At 52.6% G+C, this 23,979-nt stretch overlaps 1 protein-coding gene across 2 annotated transcripts in view; it reads right to left on the reverse strand.

The window, feature by feature from the left end:
• The window catches only part of CRTAC1 (cartilage acidic protein 1), a 137,298-nt gene that overhangs the window by 24,360 nt on the left and 88,959 nt on the right, over positions 1–23,979 (reverse strand). Inside the window, exons 4-6 of one of the 2 annotated variants that reach the window (XM_082631383.1) lie at positions 16,174–16,310; positions 10,876–11,032; positions 1,993–2,127 (exon numbers count right to left, since the gene is read on the reverse strand). In XM_082631383.1, coding sequence (XP_082487509.1) covers positions 1,993–2,127; positions 10,876–11,032; positions 16,174–16,310 — 429 coding nt within the window. The remainder of the gene's footprint in view (positions 1–1,992; positions 2,128–10,875; positions 11,033–16,173; positions 16,311–23,979) is intronic. The other variant, XM_082631384.1, reaches the window with a different exon arrangement.

The following is a 23,979-nucleotide window of genomic DNA, read 5'->3' on the forward strand; positions in this document are numbered from 1 at the left end:
TAAATACCCACGCTGAGTCTTCTGGAGGACAAACTGCCATTGGTCATCAGGCCCTCAGAGATGGCAGGTGATAGGACAATATGATGGGGGATGGGCATCACAGACCCAGGACACAGCGAGCTCTTGCCAGCTGCAAATGCGGAGATCCTGAGGATAGGGGCCAGCAGAAAGCAAGGTGGGGTCCCCCTGAGAACCTTGGGGGCTGGGCATCCCCTTGGGGGAGGGGAGGATGTGGAGGATGGGGGTGGGGTGGGGGAGAAGAGGCAGGGAGACCCAGGCTGGAGAAAGAGGGTTTGCAAAGGCATGGGGGCAGCCTCCAACCTCTAGGATGAAATACCCCATTAATTCTCTGCAAAACTCCCCAGCCCGAATGCCGGTGGCCTTCTGTGTTGGCCCATTTCTCTCCTATCTACGAGGCACCTTGACAAGGAGCTCGTTCCCTTTCACGAGAATAATCGGTGCCAGGCCGCACTTCACAGCAGCATCTGTTTGGGTGACGAATGCCCTCTTGACATGTCTTGTTAAACCCCTGCAATCACTCTGACTTTCAATTACGGGCATCGCACCTTTCCTCTCTCCTCCCGTCTGATACCTTCTCCCAATCTAACTTGCTCACTCACCTCTGCTTCCGTCTCTTTAACACCTTATCAAATCCTCTAGGTTTTCTCCACCACCACCTCCTCTTCATTTTATGATTTTTCAGCAATGAGAAAATTTGCTGCTGGAGCGTTTAACAGGTGAGCTGGGTGGGAGGACAGGCCGGGGAGCTGTCTCCATCTTTAGCTTTGCCCGGGAAGAACAGGGGAGCTGACTGGCTGCAAGGGTGCATTTGTGGGGTGTTCAAAATGGGAACTCCCGGGCAGAGTGCTGGAAGGGCAGGTACTTGTAAGTCACAGAGAATGGATTGGTACCTGCTCAGGGATTGGATGCTAGCTGTCAGCACCAGCTGGCACTTGTAGGACCTTGGATCTATGTGTCTACATCCCCGCTCACCTCTTCTTCCAGAGGCCGGAGCTCGTCCCTACACCACCAAGAAGGAGAAATCAAACCTCCCGTTCCTTGGCAAGATGGGGAGGAAGTGGGTGGGGAAAAGTGGTTGAAGGGCAGACTGATTACGTCCACATACTTTTATTATGTGTCCCAGTCCTTGCAGACACAGACAGATTATTATAGTGATGTAGGAGCCTGAGTGAGTGTACATGCAAAGGCAGTGGGAATACAGAGGAGGGAGTGCCAATCTCTGCCAGGCGGCACAGAAAGAGGCAGGAAAGGCTTCACAGATAACATCTAAGCTGAGTGTTGAAGGATAAATAGAAGTTTTGCAGATAGAGAAGGGGGAGAGGGCACTTCAGGTGGAGAGGATTGGCAGGTGCAAAGGCCCTGAGGCACATGATGGATGAACACAAAGGGAGGAAGGGGAGCAGAGCTGGGAGCCTGGGGTACTATTTTGTGTAGATTTTATTCTGCTTCATATTGTAGCTATTTGTTCACTTGTCTGTTTCCTCCTCTAAAATGTCAGTGCCTTGTATGGGCGGGTGGGGGGAGTGGGGTAGGGTGATCTTAGCCTTATTCAGGTCAGTGTCCCCAGCTCTTAGCACCAGCCTGGCACTTAGCACGGGTTCAATAAATGGCTATTGGATTGAGTTGAATGTTTAAGATGGATGTGGGGAGGGGAAATGGAGAGAGGCAGCTTAGAGTGGAAACCAGTGCTGAGAGACACAAGCAGGACTCAGAGGGACACGGGCCAATCCCAGTCGCTGGAGAATGGATAACAGTCAGGCGTTCCAGACACTGTCTCCCCAGCCACAAACATCCCCTCCGTCCTGAACCATGGGGATGTGGAATTAAAGGTGACAAGCGACATTTCCCTGTGCGGTGCAGACAACGACTTGTCCTGCTCTCCCTGGGGCCTGTGGGACCTGGAGGGAGCAGGGCACACCAGAGTCCCCTATAGGGTGGTGGGGGTCACAGGATAGAGGCTGTTTTACTCACCAGCACTGGCCGCAGCATCCACGAAAGTGCCATCCCCCCGGTTGTGGAAGAGGAAGTTGGGCCCGTTCTCGTTGTCGCAGAAGATATCTGAGGCACTGCTGCTGAGGATGGGGCCCACGCTTACGCCCCGGCCACCTGGGAGAGGACAGCGACTCTCACTAAGCAGCAGAAGCAAAGCCCCAGGCCCGCGTGGAGGATGGGGGCCGTCTCAGAGGCCCATGAGATGCTGCTATGGTGATGCCTCTGAAGAGGTGGGGGTGGGGGGCGGGGAGGGGCGGATTCCGACATTCCGGATGCTTCTTGGAGCCCAGATCTGGGCTCACGGTTCCATAAACCAACGTGGAGGGTGACTGCACTGATGATGAGGCAAGTGACGAGGAAGATGGAGTTAATTTGTGCCAAAGGAATGATTCCATGAGCTGAGGAACACAGAGGCCACCACACAGAGCCTTCTCTTCCCTTTGGTAGCCGAATTACACTAATCCTAAACCCATCTCTACCTGCAACATTTTGATCAAGTCACAGATTCCGTGACAGCCCCCACCCAGCCTTACCCTGATCACACATATGCTGGTCAAGATACTGGGTGTGTTCCTGTTCTAAGGACCTATAGAAACAGGTTCCAGCCACAGGTACAGGGATGCTTACTTTGTTTTGCTTGATGTAGGAAACAAATGCGAGCACCTGACTGTCCGTCAACAACGATGCAGAATGGATTACGGTGCATCCATATGACGGACTATTCTGCAGCTACTAAAAAGACTGTGTAGATCCATGTGTATTGACTTGGAGGAATGCCCATGACATATTGTTAAATGAAAAAGCAATTCGCCAAGTAATGGTACTGTGTGATCTTATTTTTATTTTTTAGAAAAAGGAAAACAAATGATATTTCTGAATAGATGTGTTTGTGCAAACTTGTTTTTGAGTTTGGGGAAGAGTGGGGAAGGCCACACTCCGAGCTGTTCACATTGGCTGCCCTGATGGGGTAGGATTTAGGGAGGGAAGGAGAGACAGTATGTTGGCCTTTTTTGGGAATGTTTGTATTGTTTGGTTTATTGTAACAAGAACTGCTTCTGTAGTTTGAAAGGAAAAAATCCAATAAGGTGTATATTTTTTAAGAAAGAAAGAAAGAAAGCCAGCTCTACGTTAGGGTTTGAAATGCCCAAGGTCAATGTGGACATGTCACCAAGTCTAACCTTAAGGTGTCTTGAACAAACTACCCCCAACCAGTGAGTTTCAAATAAAGCCCTGAAAGCCTCCCCTCAGCCTCACTCCTACCCCAAGTATGGTGTAGAAAACAGCCTGACCAGGAGCAGGACATGGATTCTAGTCCCAGCTTGGTTTTTTTCCAAGTTGTGTGACCTTGGGCAATTTACGTTACCCGTTTAGTCTCGTTTTTCTCATCTGAAAAATGCAGATAGCGTGACCTGCCTTCCTTTTCTATTTCAGGGTTTTTGAGAGAATCAAATGAGATGAGAAAAATAAGAGGATCAAATGATGTTAAAGGTCTTTGTGAATCCTACAACCTTGCTACTAAGGTGTATCACCTGTGGGCTTGTTAGAAATGCAGAATCTCAGGTCCCTACCCACCCAAACAGGACCCTTGGGGGGTTTATGTGAGCAGTAAAGTTTGGAAAGTGCTGCTCTGAAGGGCTGTTCAGTACAATGAGAGAAGTTATTAGAGCACCCAGAATGTGATTTTTAAAAAAAATAAATGAGCACTCAGGCAGACCTGAGTGATGCTGAGCCAGGTGCCTCACCAGCCCGCTTCTGGACAGGGCAGAGGTTTCCACTGTGCTAATTTGGGATGGAGGTTCTTTTGGTCCCCAGGCTCCTCCCGTCCTCTGAGATTTGTCCCTGGAGGAAATCATGGGGCCTTTCTCACCTGTGCAGGTGGAGCTTGCCCACCAGGGGCCAGCTTTGGGGCCAGAGTGGGGCAAATGGCATTGCCGCAGTCATTGTTCTCCTGGTGGGGTTCCTCGTTAACACATACTAGGCCCTGTGCCCCCGGATTTCTCCCAGGTAATCTAATTAGCTCTCAAGGAGAGCTCAAGCCTCTGTAAAAATGGAGCCACTGAATCCACAATGCTCCCGGGAGTGCGCCTTCATTAGGAGAGCCCAGGCGTGGGGCAGGGCGGGAGGCTTTCAGACACCTTTCTTTTCCTAAGCCAGCAGGGAGGGTGCTGGGCTACAACCTGGGCACCTCTTCTGCCCATTCGAAGAGTGCTGCTGAGTGGCTGCTGGCAGCTGTCCCTGCCCTGGTCCTGCCAGACTCCAGCCGAGGATCAGGCTTTGGTGAGAAACCGTCGGTCTTGTCTGGGCCCCCAGCAATTCCAGGTGGGGCTCCGGGACTTGCTGCCACGCAACTCCATCCTTCTTCCACCGCTCCAGCGTCCTCCAATTTCCTCTCTGCCTCTGGCTCCCAAGCTGTGACACATTCCCTTCATTTTCTACAAGGCAGGTTATTTCCCTCTTGGACAAATTTCTAAATCTTTCTAATTAACTAATTGGGTTGGGTTGAAGCCTTGCACCATTTGTAACCTGTAATTACTAGAAAATTGCCATGGTAACCACACTACTAATTAGTGACAATTTATTGCCATGGCAACTGGACCATAACAGAGATGTTACCCACAACTCTTTCTTGGCAAGTTTGCTGCACAGTTGGGGAGCAGGTGAGTCGGCAGTTGGGGAGCCAGCCTCTTGGGCACGAGCCCCAGCAGCCTCAGGATGGAGGGCCAAACGGGGGTCTGAGGCAGGGACAGCCAGGTGCCTGCACCCCTCGCTGAGACCACAGGGGAAACTCTACTTCCAGGTCCATCATGTTAGCTCCCTTCAAACTAATAAAATCCATCCGTCTTAAGTATAGCCTGACTCTCCCACTCTCTGCCTGGTCAATGACAGAGGCCCCTTATTCCGCAAGTATCTTCTACCTGGACCTTCCCCTCCTCCCTTAGCTCTTCCCCCTAAATCTCCCTGTCTTCTCTGTTACACCCACCCTGTCTCCTGGCCTCCTAAGGTTTAGCACACAGCTCATGGGGCTACCGGGGGCAGTTAGGAACATCCTTATTTAGCCCTGGAAAATGATGTTCCAATAGGGAGTTGAACTCCACTTTACATCAATTAATTCTTTTATACTTGAGGCAAGAACATCCTCTTGGGGGCGAGCAGTTCCCCAGATGGGGCTGGAGAGGCACACTGGTTGGTAGGAAAGACTGGGGATCAGGAAATACAAGCTGTGTGACCTTGGGCATGTCACTGAACCTTTCCGGCCATCTGGTTTCTCACCTATAACGCGAGACTGATAATAATAATAGCCCCTTCCCAGGCTGTCATAAATATTAAGTGAGCTGGTTTTTGGAAGGTACCTTGGAAAACATCAGGTGCCACAGAGTCATTAGTGGGACTATTTCCCACCTGTTGGGTGAATAATATCCCTTTATTTTTCCAGCACTTTCAAGCTTCAAAGGCCTCCTTGTTCTGCTGTTGGGTGTGAATGCTGCTCCCTGCCCAGCCCTTCCTGAAGGCTTCTCACTCCGCCCACCAGGCAGGGTGGAAGAGGTGGTGACAAGGGAAAATGCTTCCCTACGGCCCCCTCTTCCTCCTGCCACATTCTGACATCCCCTCTGATCCGCTCAGTGGGCCTGAGCCCACGGGGCAGCCTCGCTTACCCTTAAGAACTGCACCCCTCAACCTCTGAACCCTTACACTTGGGAGATGTAGACCCAAGTCCAATCAGGGTGCAGACAATCCCTCTCAGACTGCATCAGGGCAGCCCTCGGGCTTGGGGGTGGGGAAGGGAAAGAGAGGCTGCAGGGAGCGGGGCGGGTGCACGCTGCGGGGACTGTACAGCAGAGGGCCCGGGAGGAAGAGGCAGGGGATTCGTGGTGCTGAGGAAAGGCCTCTAGGGGCTGCCCGGCCCCTGCACCTTCTCTGGAGGCAGGAACTTGGGAAGTGTGCCCTCCAGGCCTTGGTCTCCCTCCGTGAAGGGGAGCGGGGAATGAGAAGGTCTGCAAGGCTCCTTCCAGCTCTACTTTTCAGAGCATCCTCCTGGGCCCCTCTACAGTCTGCACCATGGGGGCTCCACTGCGAGGCTGTCAGACAAGGAAACTGGACCTGTGGGATTATTCTGCTGATTAATGATTCTAGTGGGTGCTAAGGCCTGCAGGTTGCCGAGAACATCCAGGATATTGTAAAAGAATAGCAAAGCACTGGAACACGCAGGGGTGGAGGAATGGACAGTGTGTGTGTGTGTGTGTGTGTTGGAGAAGGAAGTGTGAGAAGGGCAGGATGGTAACAGCCTAACATTCCTGAAAATTCTAACACGGAATCATACTGTGTTAGCGCTGGTGTCGCTACCCCCGGGTCCTCTGAGAGTGGTCCAGATGCTGGGCAGGGTTCCGAGCGTACTGGTGTGGAGGGTATTAGACAAGGACATTCCCACTCACCCCGAATCCCTCTGGTCTGTCCCTGCAGGACGTTGAGGGAGATGGGGTGGCAGGAGGACAGGCTCCATCATTTGTCCACTGGTGGGGATTTTCAAACCTTGGGCACCTGGTGGGTACAGGAGGGAAGTCGCTCCTCTCTGTGTGCCCACCCCCCGAGGCAGGGAGGGGGCTGGAAGTAGCTGTTTCACGAGAGAAGGCAGGAAAAGGAGGGGCAGGAATAGCTCCAGTTCAGTCCTGTGTACTAGGTATCATGCACGATTCACTTCACCTCATCATTTTCTAGGTGAGGAAACCGAGGCTCAGGGAGGCATAACTGCAGCCAGCAGGCAATGCATCACAGTTGAAACCCACGTCTGAGTGACCCCAGAGCCACTCTCTCCCCACAGCATGCTCTCAAACATTTCTACTCAAGTTCCCTCTCAGTAGAAGAGGGATCTGTACTCCTGGTAAGGCCCAGAATGGCCAGCCATAGGCTTGACATTAAAAGAAAAAATACTCTCGTTTTAGCTGAAGAAAATGTGTACCAAGATTGCATTTGTATTCTATAACATCTGTGTTTGCTTTGAATAAAAAGTGATGTCCCTCCCTGTCAATCATCTTATGCTTCTGACACTCTGTGTTTCCTGGGGCTTTGGTGGGCCTGTGGCTGTACTCCCAGGGGGTCCCGGGCCCTGGCTGAGGAGCCTGTCACTCTAGCCCTGCCTGTCCCCAGCTGACAGGTCTGGTTGCACTCCCACCGAAAGGCCAGCACTGCCTGGGAACCCGGGAGACTCTGAGGCCCCCACTCTGCCGCCCCGGGTCACCTCTCTGGAGCGGCTGGTAGGGGTCCTCCAGAAGGCCTCAGCTGGGCTTTAGGCATCTCCGTCTCCTCCAATAATGACTTCCTATAAATCAGATCTGCCCTCTGCTTTGTTCTACACTGCTCCCAGCCAACAGCAAAACTCCCCACCCAATATCATAAATCCACCTTCATTTTCTTTCCAAATTTCTTTTAAGCCTTCTTTAATCACCACCTTGCAGCCTGGACAGATGCTCCCTAAAAGGGTGAGGCCAAATTGCAGAGCTCCTGGGGAGGAAGTAGAGGCCAGGGGGAGGCAGGGTCCAGAGTGAAGAAGGGAAGAGAGATGGATTCCAGTGGGAATAGGGCTGAAGATGCCCACTCCTGTGCCCAGGACTGGAGGACATGCCAGGAGACACATGCAGAATACCTCCAGGGCAGGGGTTAGTCCTGCTTGCTTTGTGCTTCCCCCTGGGCTCCCTTCACCCAGGAGATGCCCAGCAGAGGGTCCTGGCATCCTTCCTTCAGAACCTCAGAGGAGGGTGTTGATGTCTGCTACACTCGGTGGGTACTGCCTGTGTGCTAGGCCCTGTGCCAGGCATACTCTATGTTTATCTCCTTTAATACCCCCATTTTTCAGGTGAGAAAACTGAGGCCCAGAGAGGTTAAGAAGTTGCCCACTGCTGCCTGGGCAGGAGGACATGGTGGAGGCAGGATCTGCACCCAGTACTCTGGCTCCAGATCCTGTCCACTTAGCAGCTCTGCTCGACGGCTAGTTCAAGGTCCTCAGAGAGGCTATGGGACGTTCCTGAGATCATTCGGGGCCAGAGAAGCAGTGCAAACTTTTTGGTCCCCACCTTCCCCCACCTTGAGTTCCTGCCTGGCTCTCTCATGGGGAGAACTAGTTCTCAGGATTCCCATGCAGGGCAGTTCAGGGTCCAAGAGACTGCAGGCAGCTGGGGGCTTGGAGAACCAGGAACCATGGGGGAGTGGCCTTCCCTCTGCTCAGCTCTGCACCAGCGGCTCTGGCTGCGCCACGCTCCAGGGGCCCTCGAGTCCCCCGAGAGCGGGCGCGCTGGCCGCTAGATGGCACTGTGACCCAGTAGAGCGGCGGCCGCCGGCAGAATCCAGAGTCTGGACAAGATGCCTCCCCCGCTCCTCCCGCGGAGCCGGACAGCCCGGTGCGGGCTTCGCCATTACCCGGCCTGCAGACCGGGATGCCCGGGCCAACCCCCTGCTGCCCTGAGCAGCCCAGGCCAGGCAGCTGTTTCAGCCAAAAAAACAAAAACAAAAACAAAAACACAAAAAAAACAGGAGCCGCAATTAAAGTCCGGAGGGCCAATCCCGGGGGCTGAGTTTTCGGTGGTCGTGCCCCTTCCTCTTTCACCGACCCCTTCTGTCTTGCAGGCTGGAGCAGGATTCTCAAGCTGGAGGTCATCAGAAAGGTCAGCTGGTTGTGGCAGTTTAGGCATCAGGGGCCGGGGCTCTAAGTGCTAGTTTCTCTGCAAACCTCCTGTGTGACCTTGGGCAAGCCTCTTCTCCTCTCTGGACCTCAATTTGTTCTTTTGCAAACAGGAGGTTTTCCAGGGTCTGTCTGGCAGATGGGTGTTGTGTGTCTTGGCTCTGGGGACCTGCAGTTCTCTGACTGCACATCTGGCCATGGCTTGCTTCCCTCACTGCCTGCGTCTCTCCCCCCTCCCCAGGCCCCAGGGCACCAGCCTGGAGCTGAGCACTGGCCACGTGGCAGAGCCTCGGCAATCAGACCGGGCTCTGGTGGTGGCCCTTACATTTGGGGTCCATTCCTGGGGCTCAGGAGGTTGCTCTGGCCTAGTTTTCCAGCCAGATGTCCACGTGTTGTGAACAGAGTGATGACGGGGGCTGCACGGTAGCATTGGGGGGCTTGGAGGGCAGGGGAAGGGTGGGCTGGGGAAGGCGGGCAGACAGAATAGTAACTTGGTGGGCCAAATAGGTTCTTGTCAGCCAAAGCTGCTCTAACGTGTCCTCTGGGCATGCCAGCTGCCCTGGCCTGCCTGCATGCTCCACGGAAACTGCTGTCCCTTCCTTGAGCTGCCCCGTCCTTCCAGCACAGCCTGGCACAGTTGGCTGGTGCCCCTATCCCCACCCTGTGCTCCTCAGTGGTCTCCTCTTCCTTCCCTTCCTTCCTTCCCTGGTTCCTGCCAGCCCTTCTGCCAGCCCCACCAGCGTGAACGGTGTCCTCTTTATGCTCACATCCAGCCCCAACCTTCTGAATTCTTTGATTCTGTGTATAACCCTCACTCCCAGACCTTGCCTCCCTTCCAGCTCATCATTTTCAAGTGCTTCAGCTCCCCTGTCTACCCTCCTTCTCCTGCAGATCAAGGCACTTAATTGCCAAACCAGCCCAGTGCATAGAACTGGGAACTGTTCAGAAAAATTGTCTGCACAAGTCGAGGCTGAAGCTCCTGCATGTTTATTCTTTTTCCCAGGAAAACATGGTTTATTGCTGACATTCAGCCTCTCTGCTGCACGTTCCCAGGCAGAGCTCTCGCGCATTCTGATGGAGCTTGAGCTGTGCAAACTGTTTTATTGTCTAGCCATTTGTTCCCACAAACTTTGTCAGACAGGTCAACATCAATCTCTTCCTCTCACTGAGGTGGAGAGCTGGCTGGAGAAAGGCATGGTCAACTCAGGGGAGGCTGTGACAACCCTTTCTGGGTAGGACTTTGAGAGGATGCCACCACCCAGGTGTCTGGAGGCAGGGGGATGGCCCAAATGACCCTTAAAGGATCCTTCCAGCCCCCAAATTTGGATCCAGGCCAGCTGCCACTTGGAAGTCTGTAGTGCAAATTGGGATGGATATATCGGGAAGGTCAACCACTGAGGGAATTTCTACACCCAAAGTGCAGGTTGGGTGTGAGTGAGGCCAGAGTTCACGTGAGAAGCTGTGTACACCTCTGGCTTCCTGATTTTTGCCACCGTAAACAGGAACTGGATTGCTCTGCCATCAGCAGTCTATTGGCAGATTATCAGAGTTTAGTCAGCAGCCGTGCTGGAATTAGAAAAACAGCCTTCCCTAGAACGATCTCCCTGTCAGAGACTCAGACAATAGGTCCCCCATCCAGAAAGACGTGCGGGGAGCGTGACTTCAAAAAAAGTGCTGGAGAGGCTTTGGAACAAGAACACAATTCTTTGAGCTCAGTTATCTGAGACGGGACCCAGCTGAAGCTTAGGGATTTAGCACTCAATTCCTGGCCGCTTATGTGTAGGTAAATAATTTCATCTGCTGTTTGGCAATAAAGAATGCTTTAAATCTTGGCCTCTGTGATTTGTCAGTTTTCTCCTACAGAACCTGTTCACCCATCATTTGGGTTACAGCAGGGAATGGGGCAAGAGGTTCCAAGGAGAGGAAGAGGTGGTGATGTTCTTGGCTATGTCTGACGTCACCCACTGGGCCCCCCCCCAACAAAGCCCACCCCTGCCAGATGTCTCATCATCTGGAGAGGTCGCGTGGGAAGAAGCCGTCTATGGGTGGTGGGATGGAATAAAGCCTTCATCCTCCCTCCCCAGGGACCCAAACCCACCCTCTCCGGTGGTCTCTGATGTATTAGACTCAGCCTTGCAGGGTTCCAGCCCCCAGCCCCTCCAGCTCACAGCCCCCCATGTCACTCCGCCTACCTGTGTATTTGCTGACCCCAGCCTCAGCAGCGACGTCTCTGAGCGCCAGAATGCCTCGGGAGAGGTCACTGGCCTCCGGATCCATTTCAATGAGGGCGTCAGGGCCCACATTACCATAGGCGTAATTGGCGATGTAGATGGAGTAGCGTCCGGAGCCCTGAGGAGGAAGGAAGGAGGGTAGGTGAGCAGGACCACGGAGCGGGGTGGGGGTGGGGGCAGAGAGCAGCTCCCCCACTCCTCTCGCAGGACCATAGCTCTTTCACAGGTTCGGTCTCTGCTCCCGGGGTCTGGCGTGCGTGACCTTGCACGACACAACTCCAGAGGTGCTTTTCATAGAGGCTATGAAGTGCACGACACCCCCAGAGTCCTACAGCAAAGCGGCCCCGCTTTTCCTTCCATCCTGTTCCAGAAGCACATCCCTCCCTCTCCTCCACAACCACCTTTTTATAGACAGTTTTCTAATGTGCCTTCTCCTCCAGCTGAGCTCTCTCCAGCTGCCAGCCGGGGTAGCTGCTCAATAAATATTTGCTGATTGATTGATCTACCAATTCCCATTATTCTCCATCTCGCTCTCCCATTCTAGCTCGCTCCAGCCAAGATGACAAGCAAATTCGTGAGCCATCTCCCTGCCCCACCTCCACCCTGTACTTCTTCACTCCTCCACTTGGGTAGCTCGATAGGCTCGGCTATGCCAGGCTCCTCCTTCCCACTTCCACCCCCTTGTTTTTCCCACGTTACCAGAAAGAAATAGTATATTGCTTCTGCCTTTATAACACTGTCTCAAATATGTATGTATATTTTCCCCTTTGCATACAGGAGAAGCCCTGGGCACCAGCTCCTTGCTGTAGGCATTCTCTTCTCTAGTCCAAGACACGGCCGATGAAAGATTCTTTCCTGCCTGTTATTATAATGGTGCTATTTCTTCAATGGATGCCTTCTTTCCCCCAGGAGATCCACACAATTTCTCAATCAGTTTTCTAGCTTTCCTCTTATCCCTTGCAGCATTTCCCTCCAATTAACCAGACAGTACATATTTCTTGAGCTCTAACGATGTGCAAGGTGCTGGGGTGTAAATGTACTTAAGACCAAGTCTTTGCCCTTAGGTTGCCTATAGTCTAGTTTAAAGGAAGCCGACAAGGACCTGCTGTATAGCACAGGGAACTATACTCAGTATTTTGTAATAACCTATAAGAGAAAAGAATCTTAAAAAAATAGATATATATGTATGTATAATTGAATCACTTTGCTGTACACCTGAAACTAGCACAACATTGTAAATCAACTATACTTAAATAAAAAATAAAAGTAAAAAAAAAAAAAAACCGAAGGAGGCTATAAACACAAAACAACCCAGGAAAAACAGCTGAATTTAAGAGAGCAAAGTGTACTGTCACCCGCCTCTTTTCAGCCCTCTTTGCTTTCTTCTATTTCTCGTCCAATGGTCCCGTGAGAGCCCCCTCTCACCTAACTGGTCACTTAATCCCTTCTTTGGGACCATTTTCTTTGGGGAAACTGATTAAGAGCCACTTGGGTCTAACAGGTGGGTGAAGCCAAGGAAGGAGCTCAGGGTCTCCTGGCGGAAGCAGACGCATCAACAATTATATGTCTGATTGAGTGTGTACAGGGTTTCCTGGGTGCACAGAAGAGGGGCTCTTAACCCAGAGGAAGGGCACCTAGCCATGGGGAGTTCAGAAAAGGCTTTCTAAGAGAAGTCTTGGCCAGGTGAAGTGCAGGGGAAAGAACCTTCCAGGCAGAGATGAGACAGAGAGTGATGAATGTCGGGAAGCCACAAACGGTTCGTTCAATGCTGTCAGAATGTCAAAGCAAGGCGGGGCTTGTCGGGGGAGGACGCTGGAGAAGGTGGCCAACCTGTTCTGTAAAGACTTCTCGGCCCCTTCATTTTTGGTTCCCTGAGTCTCTAGCCTGCTACCTGGGAATCGATGCTTTACAAATCTTGTTACTCAAAGTGGTCCCTGGACCAGCAGCATCCATGTCATCTGGGAGCATGTTAGAAATACAGACTCTCAGGCTCCAGCCCAGACCTGCTGAATCAGAACCTGCATTGCCACAAGATCCCCAGTGATCCCTACACAAAAATGAAGCTTGAGTTGCACTGCTTTACAGCATGGTTTTGTGATTAGGGGAGAACTTTGAAAGGTTCTTGCCCATCACACGAACTTGGTGTATGCGTGTAGAATGGCTGGATGAAGAGAGAATGAATGGGGACAAAGGGGAAAGTGCACCACCACCGTGACGCTTCCTGACCCTACCAGCTGTTAGCAATCTCATCGACAAATGGGCAATTAAGCCCAGATGAACTGAAATGCACTCTGCTAGAAATTAGGATATTTATAAAATTCAGTTATACCTAGTTCCTTACTTCAGTGTATTGGGTTGACAGAAAAACATAGATGTGTTACAGTTATAGAAGACTGCAGAAATTCACATGTGAACTTGACCACAATAATTCTGGGAGGGGGAGCTAGTTCCAGGGGAAGGAAGGTGTTTCTGCAGCTTTGGGTCCAGGGCAGTGCGTCTCACCCTGTAGCCAACCTCAGAATCACCTGGGGGGCTTATGAAAACATGGATGTTGGGTCCTAACCCCAGAGTTTCTGATTCAGGAAGCCCCAAGAATCTGCATCTCTAACAAGCTCCCAGGTGAAGCTGGTGCTGCTGTTTCAGGAACCACACTTTGAGAACCACTGGTCTGGGGCTGTCAGTCTGGATCCTAGTCACAGCTCTGCCCCTAACTGGCTCTGTGCCCTTGGGCAGGTCCCTCACCCACTTTGGCCGTATCTCCTCACGTGTTAAGTGGGAATCATAACCCCCCTGCTTCCTGGCAGAGTTGCTGAGAAGATGAACTGAGACAACGCATGTGAAAGGTCTTTGAAAAGATAAAAATGCTATATAAACATGAGGCATAATCATTATCGATCAGGGAACGCTTCTTGTAAGAGATCGGCTTTGAGCTGGATCCAGAAAGGTGGATGAGTGATGAGGCACCTGAAGATGAAGGGCAGAGGTGTTCCAGGCTTGGGACAGAGAACGGATGAGGGCTGCGAGGGGAGCAGGAGAGAACGGCACACACCATAGGGGTTGAGGCTATTACCTGGTGCGAAGCTGTCAAGCTTTAGCATAAGTCAGAGTCACCTTTGGGCCTAGATGAAACCCAGGCTGCGGGGCCCCACCCCCAGGGGCTCTGATTGGTAGGTCTGGAGGGTGGAGTGGGGTAGGACCTGAGAATTTGCATTTCTAACAATGCTGATGCCGCTAGTCCAGAGCAGGTATGCTACCAGGCCCCAGGCAGGGGTTGTGGGGCTGAGGAAGGAGTAGGTCAGACGTTGTAATAGAACCTGGGGTTAGAAATGTGTATCTGATACGGGTTTACCCAGAGGCAGGGCAGCAGGGAGGTAAAAGGCATCTGATTATTTTCAGCCAGGCAGGGCTCAATTCCTGCCTTTGCCTGACACTTACTGTTGTGACCAAGATCAGGTAGCTTACTGCTAGAAGCCTTAGTTTCCCTATCTGTAAAATGGGGATAATGATAACATGTACCTCATAGGCTTACTTTGAGGATTCAGTAAGATGGTACCTGGAAACCACTTAGCACAGAGCTTGGCACGTGGCCAGTTTAACAAGCGTTAGCTATTATTATATTATTATTGTTTTGTTATGTTAATATTATATTCTTAACATTATGATTGCTCTTGTGTTTTCCCAGACCACACTGCATCCCTGTCTCTCAACTTCCACACTGGCATTGACCTCTCCACAGTTCTCAGGCCTCAGGGGTTGCCAAGGTGGTGGCTGGACACAGAAAGTAGCCCCTCTCCTGGTGGCAGACCAGCTGTGCGGGCGTTTTCTAGTTCCCTGAGGCTGGGCCTGAGTAGGGAGTGAGCAAGCCGCTAAGTGCCCGCCTCCTGTGCTTCGTGCAGAAGTGTCTCTTTTTCCTTTCTCTTTTTGCACTTCATATGGTGCCTCCCTCCTGTGGTTAAGTGCGTTGGTGTTCAGATGACCTTGTTAGGACAGAGCCAGTCTCTTTGTGATTAACCTTCAGGCCCTCCCACCAGTGCTGAGAAGATTCCTGCCTTAGCCGAGTGTGGCAGCCCTGGTCCTGAAGGGGCGAGACAGGAAGCCAGGAGGAGACACGGGAAGAGGCCCGGCAGCAGCACGGTCAGGCCTGGTGCCCCCCAGAACCCCCAGTCCCTGGGGCCGCTCGCTGAGCCGCCTCCCAGTTTCCTCCCACCAGGAGGGTCAGGTCAGGGCCAAGTGTGGCTTCACAGCCCAGCCTGGTGCTCTTCCCAGCACCAGCTTGATAAGAAATAAGTATTTATACCTGGCACCTGCCTTCTCCCAAGGCCTGGAGGCCCCTGCTGTGAAGATTCACGCTGAATCCCCAATCCCCTCGGTGCCATCTCAGTCCCCAACTCAGTCCCGAAATGAGCTGGCCCCCTTGTGCCTGTCCCCAGAATGGGGGCCAGAGATGCTCCCATGGAAGCTGGGCAGCAGCTGGGTCCCTGATTTAGTGAGGACTGTTTCGTAAAGCCAGGGAGGGGGCGGCAGGGAAGCAGGTGACAGGAGGGATAAATCACCTCCACTCCACGCTCTGGCTCTGGCTGGGTTGGCCGGGACGCACGCCCGGGGGTGGGGGGTGGGCACCCCACAGGGCAGATGGCTGCAGCTGCTCCCGCCCTCCCCACTCGGCCTTTCTCCCCCACACTCCGAGTTGAGCACCTGTGTTCCGGGTGGACTAGCCGGGTGGGAAAGGATTGATGGAGCTATGGATTAACTAAAGTACTTGTACATTCAGGCAACCCTCCACTCACCCACCCACGAGCCACTTTGCTTGTGCCTTCATTTGTTCCATAAATACTTATGGGGGAGGGGGCCTGATGGCGCACTGCCTGGCACATAGTAGGCACTTCATAAATAAGAGTTGAATAAATGAATGAATGAACACGAGGTTCAGAGCTGAGAGATTCTGATTCACATCTGAGCCACACCACCCATCTGTTTTGGGTCCTCAGGCAGGTCCCTGCTCCAAGCTGGGGCTCAGTGCCCTCCTCTGTCCAGTGGACACAATGATAACAGCCCCTGGTTGCTGGAAAGGCCTCAGGGGAGAAAGGATGTGAAAGTATGTTAGCACCTACTATGTGTAAGGCCCTGTGGGAGCGGCCTTGGGCTCTGCCCTCGGGAGCCATGCTCTGTCCGGGGACGTATGCCTGGTGCTCTCCTCCTCGCCGACACATTGTTGTGTGCCCCCCTTCTCCCCAGGCCCCCGTGCACCCCTGGACTCACCCTCCTGTCCACGCAGGCCACAGAGCGCCCGGCAAAGAGGCTGGCCACACCACGGGCCACGTTGACCTCGTCACTCAGGATGTCTTCCCAGCGGTTATTGCGGAACTTGAACAACTTGTCCGTGTACGTGGCCACCCCTGGAGAGAGGAGGGAAGGGAGGGCTGGTGGCTGGTGCGGCACCTACCGCAGAGGTTGGGGCCACAGGTGGACGGGTCGCCTGCTGCACGGTGAGTGCTTGGGCAGCTGCGACCCCTCTCCTGAGGACACGCAGGGCTTCTCAGTTGAGAGAAGAGACTCTGAGGCTTATGAAAATGGCCAGCCCAGCCCTCAGGAGATTGGGAAGCTGTGTGCCCACTCCTGTGTGCTGAGCTGACCCTCAACACGGGGTCTTGGGGCCTGGAGCTGACCCGGGATCTCGTGGTCTGCCCTGCGCTCCTGCCGCGCCATGAGCACGACCCTGGGATTGCCAGTATTTCACGCCCAAACTCAACCAAGAACGTCTCTTTCTCCAGGAGCTGCCACCTTCATTCTCTGCTGAATCACAGGACCTGATTTGGGTCTCAGAAGAAATGGTCCGGGCTGGCGGGTGGGTCTCTAAGTCCAGATCAAGGAAGGGGCTGGAAGTTGAGCTCTGACAGGTGTGTCACCAACACTCCAGGAAAACTGGATGGCAGTGGGGTCGGCACTCCGATGGGGTGAGGGTTTGTGGAGAGGCAATGGGCGCAGCCTGAGGGGAGCAGGTGACACAGTGGTCAGGAACTTGGGGTTTAGAGTAAATGGGACTGAGTCTCAGGCTCGGTTCTACCGAGATTCTACTTCTAGGCTCTAGTTGTTGACTTTGGGCAAGTCCGAGCCTCAGTTTCCTTATCTGGAAATGCGGACGACAATAATAACTGCATTCCAGCTTAATTCAAGGGGTAAATGAGATGATGCACCTGAAAGATTTAGCACGGCGCCACCCATCCCCCAAAGGGGTCGGAGGTCCTAGACAGAAGTGATTATTCCCGTTCATAGACGGGGGGACACTCTGAGGTGCTTCTGGGACCTCAGCTCTGCACTGCAGGGGTGCGGTGAGGGTGAGTATGGGGAGAGTGAGTGTAAGAGTGAGTGTGAGTGTGAGGATAAGTGTGTGAACGTGAGTGTGTAGGAATGCACAGGAGTGAGTGGGTGGGTGAGTGAGAATGTGAGTAAAAATGAGTGTGAGATCGAGTGAGTGTAAGAATGAGTGTGAGAGTGAGTGGATGAGTGTGAGTGTGTGCAGGTGAGGGCTGTGCACAGGAGGCTCCTCAGGTGGCTCTACCTGGGAGAGGACAAAGGGTGTGCTCTCTGAGTGGCCTCACACAGGGACCTCCTAAGACCCCGGGGACCCACAGGGGCTGGCACATCATCTGTGGGGCCTGGAGCTGGCCTTAGGGATGCTCGCCAGACTCCAGGGAGCTGGCACGGGGGCGGAGCTGTGCCACTCTGCCTGACCCTCCCGGCGGCGCAGAGGAGGAGGGGAAGGCCCTTTCCCAGCAGAGCGGAAGGCAGATCCAGGAGTCCCGCAGGCGTCTATGGGGTGGGGCTTGGGCTGAGGGGCCGCAGCTGGGGTCTGCACAGAGCTGCTTGGCTTGGGAGGGCAGCCCACGGGGGCCGCTGAGGAGGCTGATCTGAACAGAAGCGCAGGTGCCGATTCAGAGGGCCTGAGCCTGTGTCCAGCTCTGACTCCCATTTGCTCGGGGCCTTGGCCAGTTCCTTAGACTCTTCGCAGCCTCGGTTTCCTCATCTGAGAGTTGGGGGTAACGGCTGTGCCTCCTCCCTCCCAGCATTGCTGTGGGAACTGCAGGCGAAAACTCTGGGGCCCCGGGTCGGCAGGCAGGGACTGTCCTCTGGCTGCTCTGTGCCACCCCGGGCCCCCGGGCCCTCATCGCAATCCCTGGGGACCAGATGTGTCTAGAGATTGAGATTTTTTTTTCCTTTCACGTGTCAGAAAAGTAACACAGTGCATACACCGTTTATTCCATAACACCCGCATCAGGGACTGGGGCAGCACCCTGTAATTAAACACATTAATATTTCTGCAGTGAAATATATGAATAGTCACACTAGGTGGGACAAATAAAGCCCATAAATAGCTCACGTCAGCTCAGGACAGGTTTTGCTATCAATTCACTTTCCCACGAAGTTAAAAAAAGCATTTGAGACTTTCAGAGCGTTCTGGATTTCAGGACTGCGGAAAAGGGACTGTGGCCTGAGACTGCCATCCTCATGGCTGTTCCCGAGGCAGTGGCAGCCTTGTCATCGCCTTCTGATGCCTGTGGGGCCTCCGAGGATGGCACTGCAGGCTTCCGGGTGCCCAGCTTTCACAACAGCAAGCGACCCTTGCCCTTCTCTGTCAAACCAGGGCCTCTTTAGACTCTACCTCCAGCTCGTCTAGTCCCACCTGAAATCCCGAGGTTAAACTCTACCAAAGCTTAGCCTAGGTGAGAAAGCAGCTGCCGGCAGCTGGGGCTCTGCAGAGCTCTGATGGGCACCTCTGCATTCAGCTGGAGAAATTTCTCAAGCCGCCGAGTTCCTGCCTCAGCTAGACAAGAGGAAAAAACGAGCCCAGGGTGACTCTATCCCCCTCTGTTTGCCTCATCACCCCCAATTCCTCCTGCTCACATTTCCCAACATTTCCTAAAGTGTGCTTTGCTGAACCCTGGTCTCTGCCAGCTGCCTGGAGAAAAGATTTCGTGATCGTCTGTGTTCAGGAAAGACTGCACCTTCCATCCACCCTTGGAGATTCCTGGTGGACATCAGTCTATCGAAACTTTGAAAAGTCCTGCAATAAATCACGGGCTTAATTTGACTTAAGCCAGCCTTTCCCAAACATACGCGGCCATGGAACCCCTTTTTGCAGCTCACCTGTCAGCGTCCGGCAGAACTAGCCTTGTTCTTAGCAAACTGCTGCGCGGGGGTGTTGACTTCGGGCCACGTTCTGGGCTTTGTGGCCAGAGGGGTTAGGGCGCCACGTACTGTTAACCTCTTCCCCCGTTCCAGCCTCCTGGCTTCTGAGCTCACCAGGGACGCCCAGAAGAATAAACTAAGGTAGAATGTGCAACAGTGATGCACAGCCTTGTAGATCATAAATGGGAACAGCAAAATCAATGGCAGCCCTTCTGCAGGCAGAGGCCTGGAGGCCTGGGCGACAGGAGGGATGGGAGCCTGTGATTTAGGAAGAGCAAACGCTCTGGCAGCTGCAACCTGGGTAATTAGGTGTGTCAGGAAGACAGATAAACAGTGAGCTGTGTGGGTCAATGGCACTGGCAATAAACACCCAGCACTGGCCCCTGGCCCATGTCAGCGTGTAATCCCACCTTCTGGCTCCCTGTAGCTGCACTCTGCCCTGGGGCCACTCACTGAGTCGGGGGCAGCAGCTTGGGAAGAAGAGAGGCTGTTAGTTGTAGGAGAGAGGGGTTCTCCCGAGTCCCTGGGGGTGACTCCTACAGACCGGAGGCCTGAGAGAAACAGGCCGTTCAAGGGCAGGGTAGGGGGCTCTGGAGGTCATGGCCCCTCTGAGAGGCACATCTGAGGACTCCCATTCCCACCCAGACTTTGGCGTGTTGGCATTAAGGGAGCCTTGAAGGTCTCAGAGCCCAGTGGAACCGGCAGTTGTTGCCAGGTGGCCAGTTGGGAAGGCCAAGTGGAGGAGGCTCAAGGGCCCACCACTCCCTGCTGGGTGCTGGGGGAGGCCTCATGGAAGTAGGAGTCTCAGTCCCTCACTCAGGGCACTTATAGTTCATTTGACGACAGGAGGGATAGATAGGCAGAGGAGGTGCCATGGGACTGTGGTAAAACTGATACCACTTAACGTTCCTACAGAGCTTTCTATGTGCCAGGCGCTTCACATACATTCACTCACTAACCCTCGCCACAAGCCCACAAGGTAGGTACTATTTTCAGGACCAATTTACAGATGAAGGACCTGAGGCACAAGAGGCAAGGGGACTTGCCTATGACTCCCCCAACTAGCAGAGCCCCGCAGAGACAACAGGACAGTACATCGCGGAGATGCTGTGAAATCAGGCCACAGTGATCAGGGAGGGCTTCATGACAGAGGAGGCACCTGAACCAAAGCATCAGAGTAACAGTAGCACGGCTCCAGTGTGCAGAGCACTGAGTATAATCAGGCTCTGCATGAAGCACTTGTTGTTGTTTTACAATCATCATCTTGCCTAAACCCCTCAGGCGCCTTGAAAGGTGGTGTAGCCCCATTTTAAAGATGGAGAAATTGAGGGGCAGAGAGGTTAAGTCAATTGCCCAAGAGCCAGTGAGTGGTGGAGACAGAGTCAAACCCAGGTCTTTCTGACTCCAAAGCCTGTGCTTCTGAGCACTCACTCCACTGCCCGTTAGGCAGAGAGGAGGGGCGGTGCTGAGGCCAGGCGGGGAAGCATCGGCAAAGGCACAGAGGGGACACTGAGTTTGCCTAGAGGGGAGGGTTTGTGCAGGTGCAGGAGGAACAGCATGGCAGGCCAGGAGATAGCCACTAATCCAGCACTGAGGCTGAAGGGGCCATGGGTGGTTTCTGATCTGGGGAAGACAGTGTTTCTGGAAGATTCACCTGGCAGTGGAGTGAGATTTGGGTTAACAGGGGAGAAAATGAAGAGGGGAGGCCACTTCTGGAGTAGCTCAGGCACGATCCCGGGTGACGCTACAGGGAAAGTGGGGAAGAAACGCTGGGTGCAGGAGGCTGGAGAAGGAGGGGCGGGAGGGCGTGGCTCGGTGTGGCGGATCAGAGCCAGTCCACAGTGCGGGGTTAGTGATGGAAGCAGGGACATCGGGCCAGCCGAGGGTGGAAGCAGGAGCTTGGCCTCTGAGGGGATCATAAGGTGGCCGAGAAGGCATGCCCAAGAGCTCGCTGGCCAGGAGGGATGGCAGCTTGCAGAGCAGTGAGGCTGGAGCTGGGGCGGAAGGGAAAGACCAGGCTTTCTTCCTTCTCAGTCTTCCTTCTTCCGTCCCAGGGAGAAGAGAGAAATCCGGTGACCCTCTGCCGAGTGCATCACCCACATTAGCTCAGTTGGTCCTCTCCATAGTCGCGTCAGGAAGATAGATTCTTTGTTTTACAGAGAGAAATCGGGCTCAGAGGGTTAAACTGTTTACCTGATGCACAGCTGTTGTTAAGTGGCAATGCCGAGCCTCAAACTGGGGTCTGACTGCAAAGCCCCCCAGCACATATTAAAGAGATGGACAGATTATGGAGAACATTATGGAGATTCCTTAAAAAACTAAAAATAGAGCTACTGTATGACCTAGCAATCCCACTCCTGGGCATATACCCAGAGAAAACCATAATTCGAAAGGATGCATGCACTCTGATGTTCACTGCAGCACTGTTTACAAAAGCCAGGACATGGAAGCAACCTAAATGTCCACTGACAGAGGGATGAATAAAGAAGATGTAGTACATATATATAATGGAGTATTACTCAGCCATAAAAAGGAATGAAATAATGCCATTTGCAGCGGTATGGATGGACCTAGAGATTGTCATACAGAGTGAAGTAAGTCAGAAAGAGACAAATATCATATAATATCGCTTATATGTGGAATCTGGAAAAATGGCACAGATGAACTTATTTGCAAAGCAGAAATACAGTCACAGATGTAGAAAACAAACTTATGGTTACCAAAGGGGGAAGGGGGTGTGTGGGATGAATTGGGAGATTGGGATTGACATATATACACTACTATGTATAAAACAGATAACTAATGAGAACGCACTATATAGCAGAGGGAACTCTACTCAATGCTCTGTGGTGACCTAAATGGGAAGGCAATCTTAAAAAGAGTGGATATATGTATATGTATAACTGATTCACTTTGCTGCACAGCAGAAACTAAAAATAAATAAATAAATAGCTGGGCGGGGGTTGGTGGAGGGCAGTCCTGGCTCCCGAGGAACCGTATTTTTTGTTAGGACCGAGGAAATGGATTTCAGGGCTCCATACTCTTTATGATGCTGCTTTGACAGCCTCATCCCATCCTTGCTTCTTCTGGGGCCACGTGGGAATGAGGCACAGTGGGGATGGGGGCGGGGAGCCTGAGCAGTTCATGTGCTCGTCTCCCCAAATGGGATCATGCTGGGTGAGCTGAAAATCTGGGCCTTGTGCCCAAGGGAAACATGGCTGGGGATCAGGAGACCCTAGGATCCATTTTAGGGCTTAGAGGATCCTAGGAAAAGAGGGTGGAGCCTCAGGGTTAGTGTATGTCAGGCTTTACCAGGCACAGGAAGTCCTGGCCATCCTGGTAAAATGCAGATTCTGGTCTAGTCAGTCTGGGGTGGGGCCTGAGATTCTGCAAATTTATGAGCTTCCAGCTGTTGCCAGTGCTGGGCTGCAAAAGCTGCTTTGAGAAGCGAGGTGTAGAGCATCTGGGTGCAGCAGGAATGGGCCGGAGTGAAGAGCTGTGGACAATGGGTGTACTCTCAAGGCAGACTCATTTGCTGTGGTGGGCAGAAGAGCCTGGAAGTGCAAGGCGCCCCCGATTTCCATTCTTCTCTCTGGCGCAGTGACTGAAGCCTCCTCTCTGAGAGGTTACAAAAGCCCTGCTGAAGGCCTAAGTATAATATGGAGCTCAGAAGCCATCGAGAAAAGAGTCATAAATTCAAGTTAATAAAAGTAAAAATGTTCTGTGCTGCAAAACCCACCATGAGTGAAGACAAAAGAAAAATGACAAACAAGAGGAAACTATATGCAACTTGTATGACAGACAGAGGGCTGGTTTCCCTAAGTTATAAAGAGGTGCTACAAATCAGTACGAAGAAGGCTGATAATCAAGAGAAAAAAGGGACTCAAATATAACAAAATATGTTCAGCCTCGCTCATTTTAAGAAAAATGAAAACTACACTTAGATCCCAATTTTTTTCCTATCAGATTAGCAAATATTTTTTAAAATGATGACATGTATTGGTGAGACTATTGGGATGGGAAAGGCTCACTGGTATCAGGGCTGATAGGAGTGTAATTAGGACTGTCCCTTTGAAGGACATGCCATGCCATCAAAACTACCCCTGTATAGTCCTTTGATGCAGCAATTCCATTTCTATGAACTTACCTTACAGATACACCTGGAATTGTGGAGAATGGCATGTTGTACAAGCTTATTCATTCGGTGGCACTGTTTGCAAGCAATCTAACTATTCATCAATGGAGGGCCAATTCAACAAATGGCAGATCTATACAATGGAGTACTATACAGCCATAAAAAGAATGAGAAAGCTCTCTGTGTGCTGCTGTGAAATACTGTCCAAAGCTGATTGTTAAACAAAAAAGTAAGGGCAGCACTGTGAACAGAGCATGCTAATATTTGTGTAGGAAGGGAGGGAGGTATATGTAGATTGAAGATGGTGGATGGTCAGTGACCATTCTGCTGAACTGAATGAGTTAATAAATAAGGTAGGGTGTGGGGCTCACAGTCCACAGTGACCCATTCAGCACCATACTCCTATTACCCCAGGCCAGGTCACGTGGGCAGAAGAGCTCAGGGCCAAGCCGAGCAGCAGCTGGAGTAGCCAGCGCAGGAACTCTGAGGGATGGGCTCTGGGCAGGAGCTGCAGGAGGTCCTGGGTTCCTGGATGTGGAGGGGGTGTTGGAGCGGGCCTCTTGTCTGCCTTTGTCCTGCACACACTCCTACCTGGTTTTTTACAGAGTAGTGTTGCCTGAAACACACTGGCTAGTACTCTTCCAGGTCAGTTAAGCTGTACGCTGCTTTCCTGGCCCAGGCCTCTTGGGGTTGTGGTCAGTCTTCCTCTGTTCCCTCCCTCTTACCACTTTCCAGTTCTTAAC

Source organism: Mesoplodon mirus (assembly GCF_964341445.2).
Source record: "Mesoplodon mirus genome assembly, chromosome: 2".
Taxonomy (NCBI): Eukaryota; Metazoa; Chordata; class Mammalia; order Artiodactyla; family Ziphiidae; genus Mesoplodon; species Mesoplodon mirus.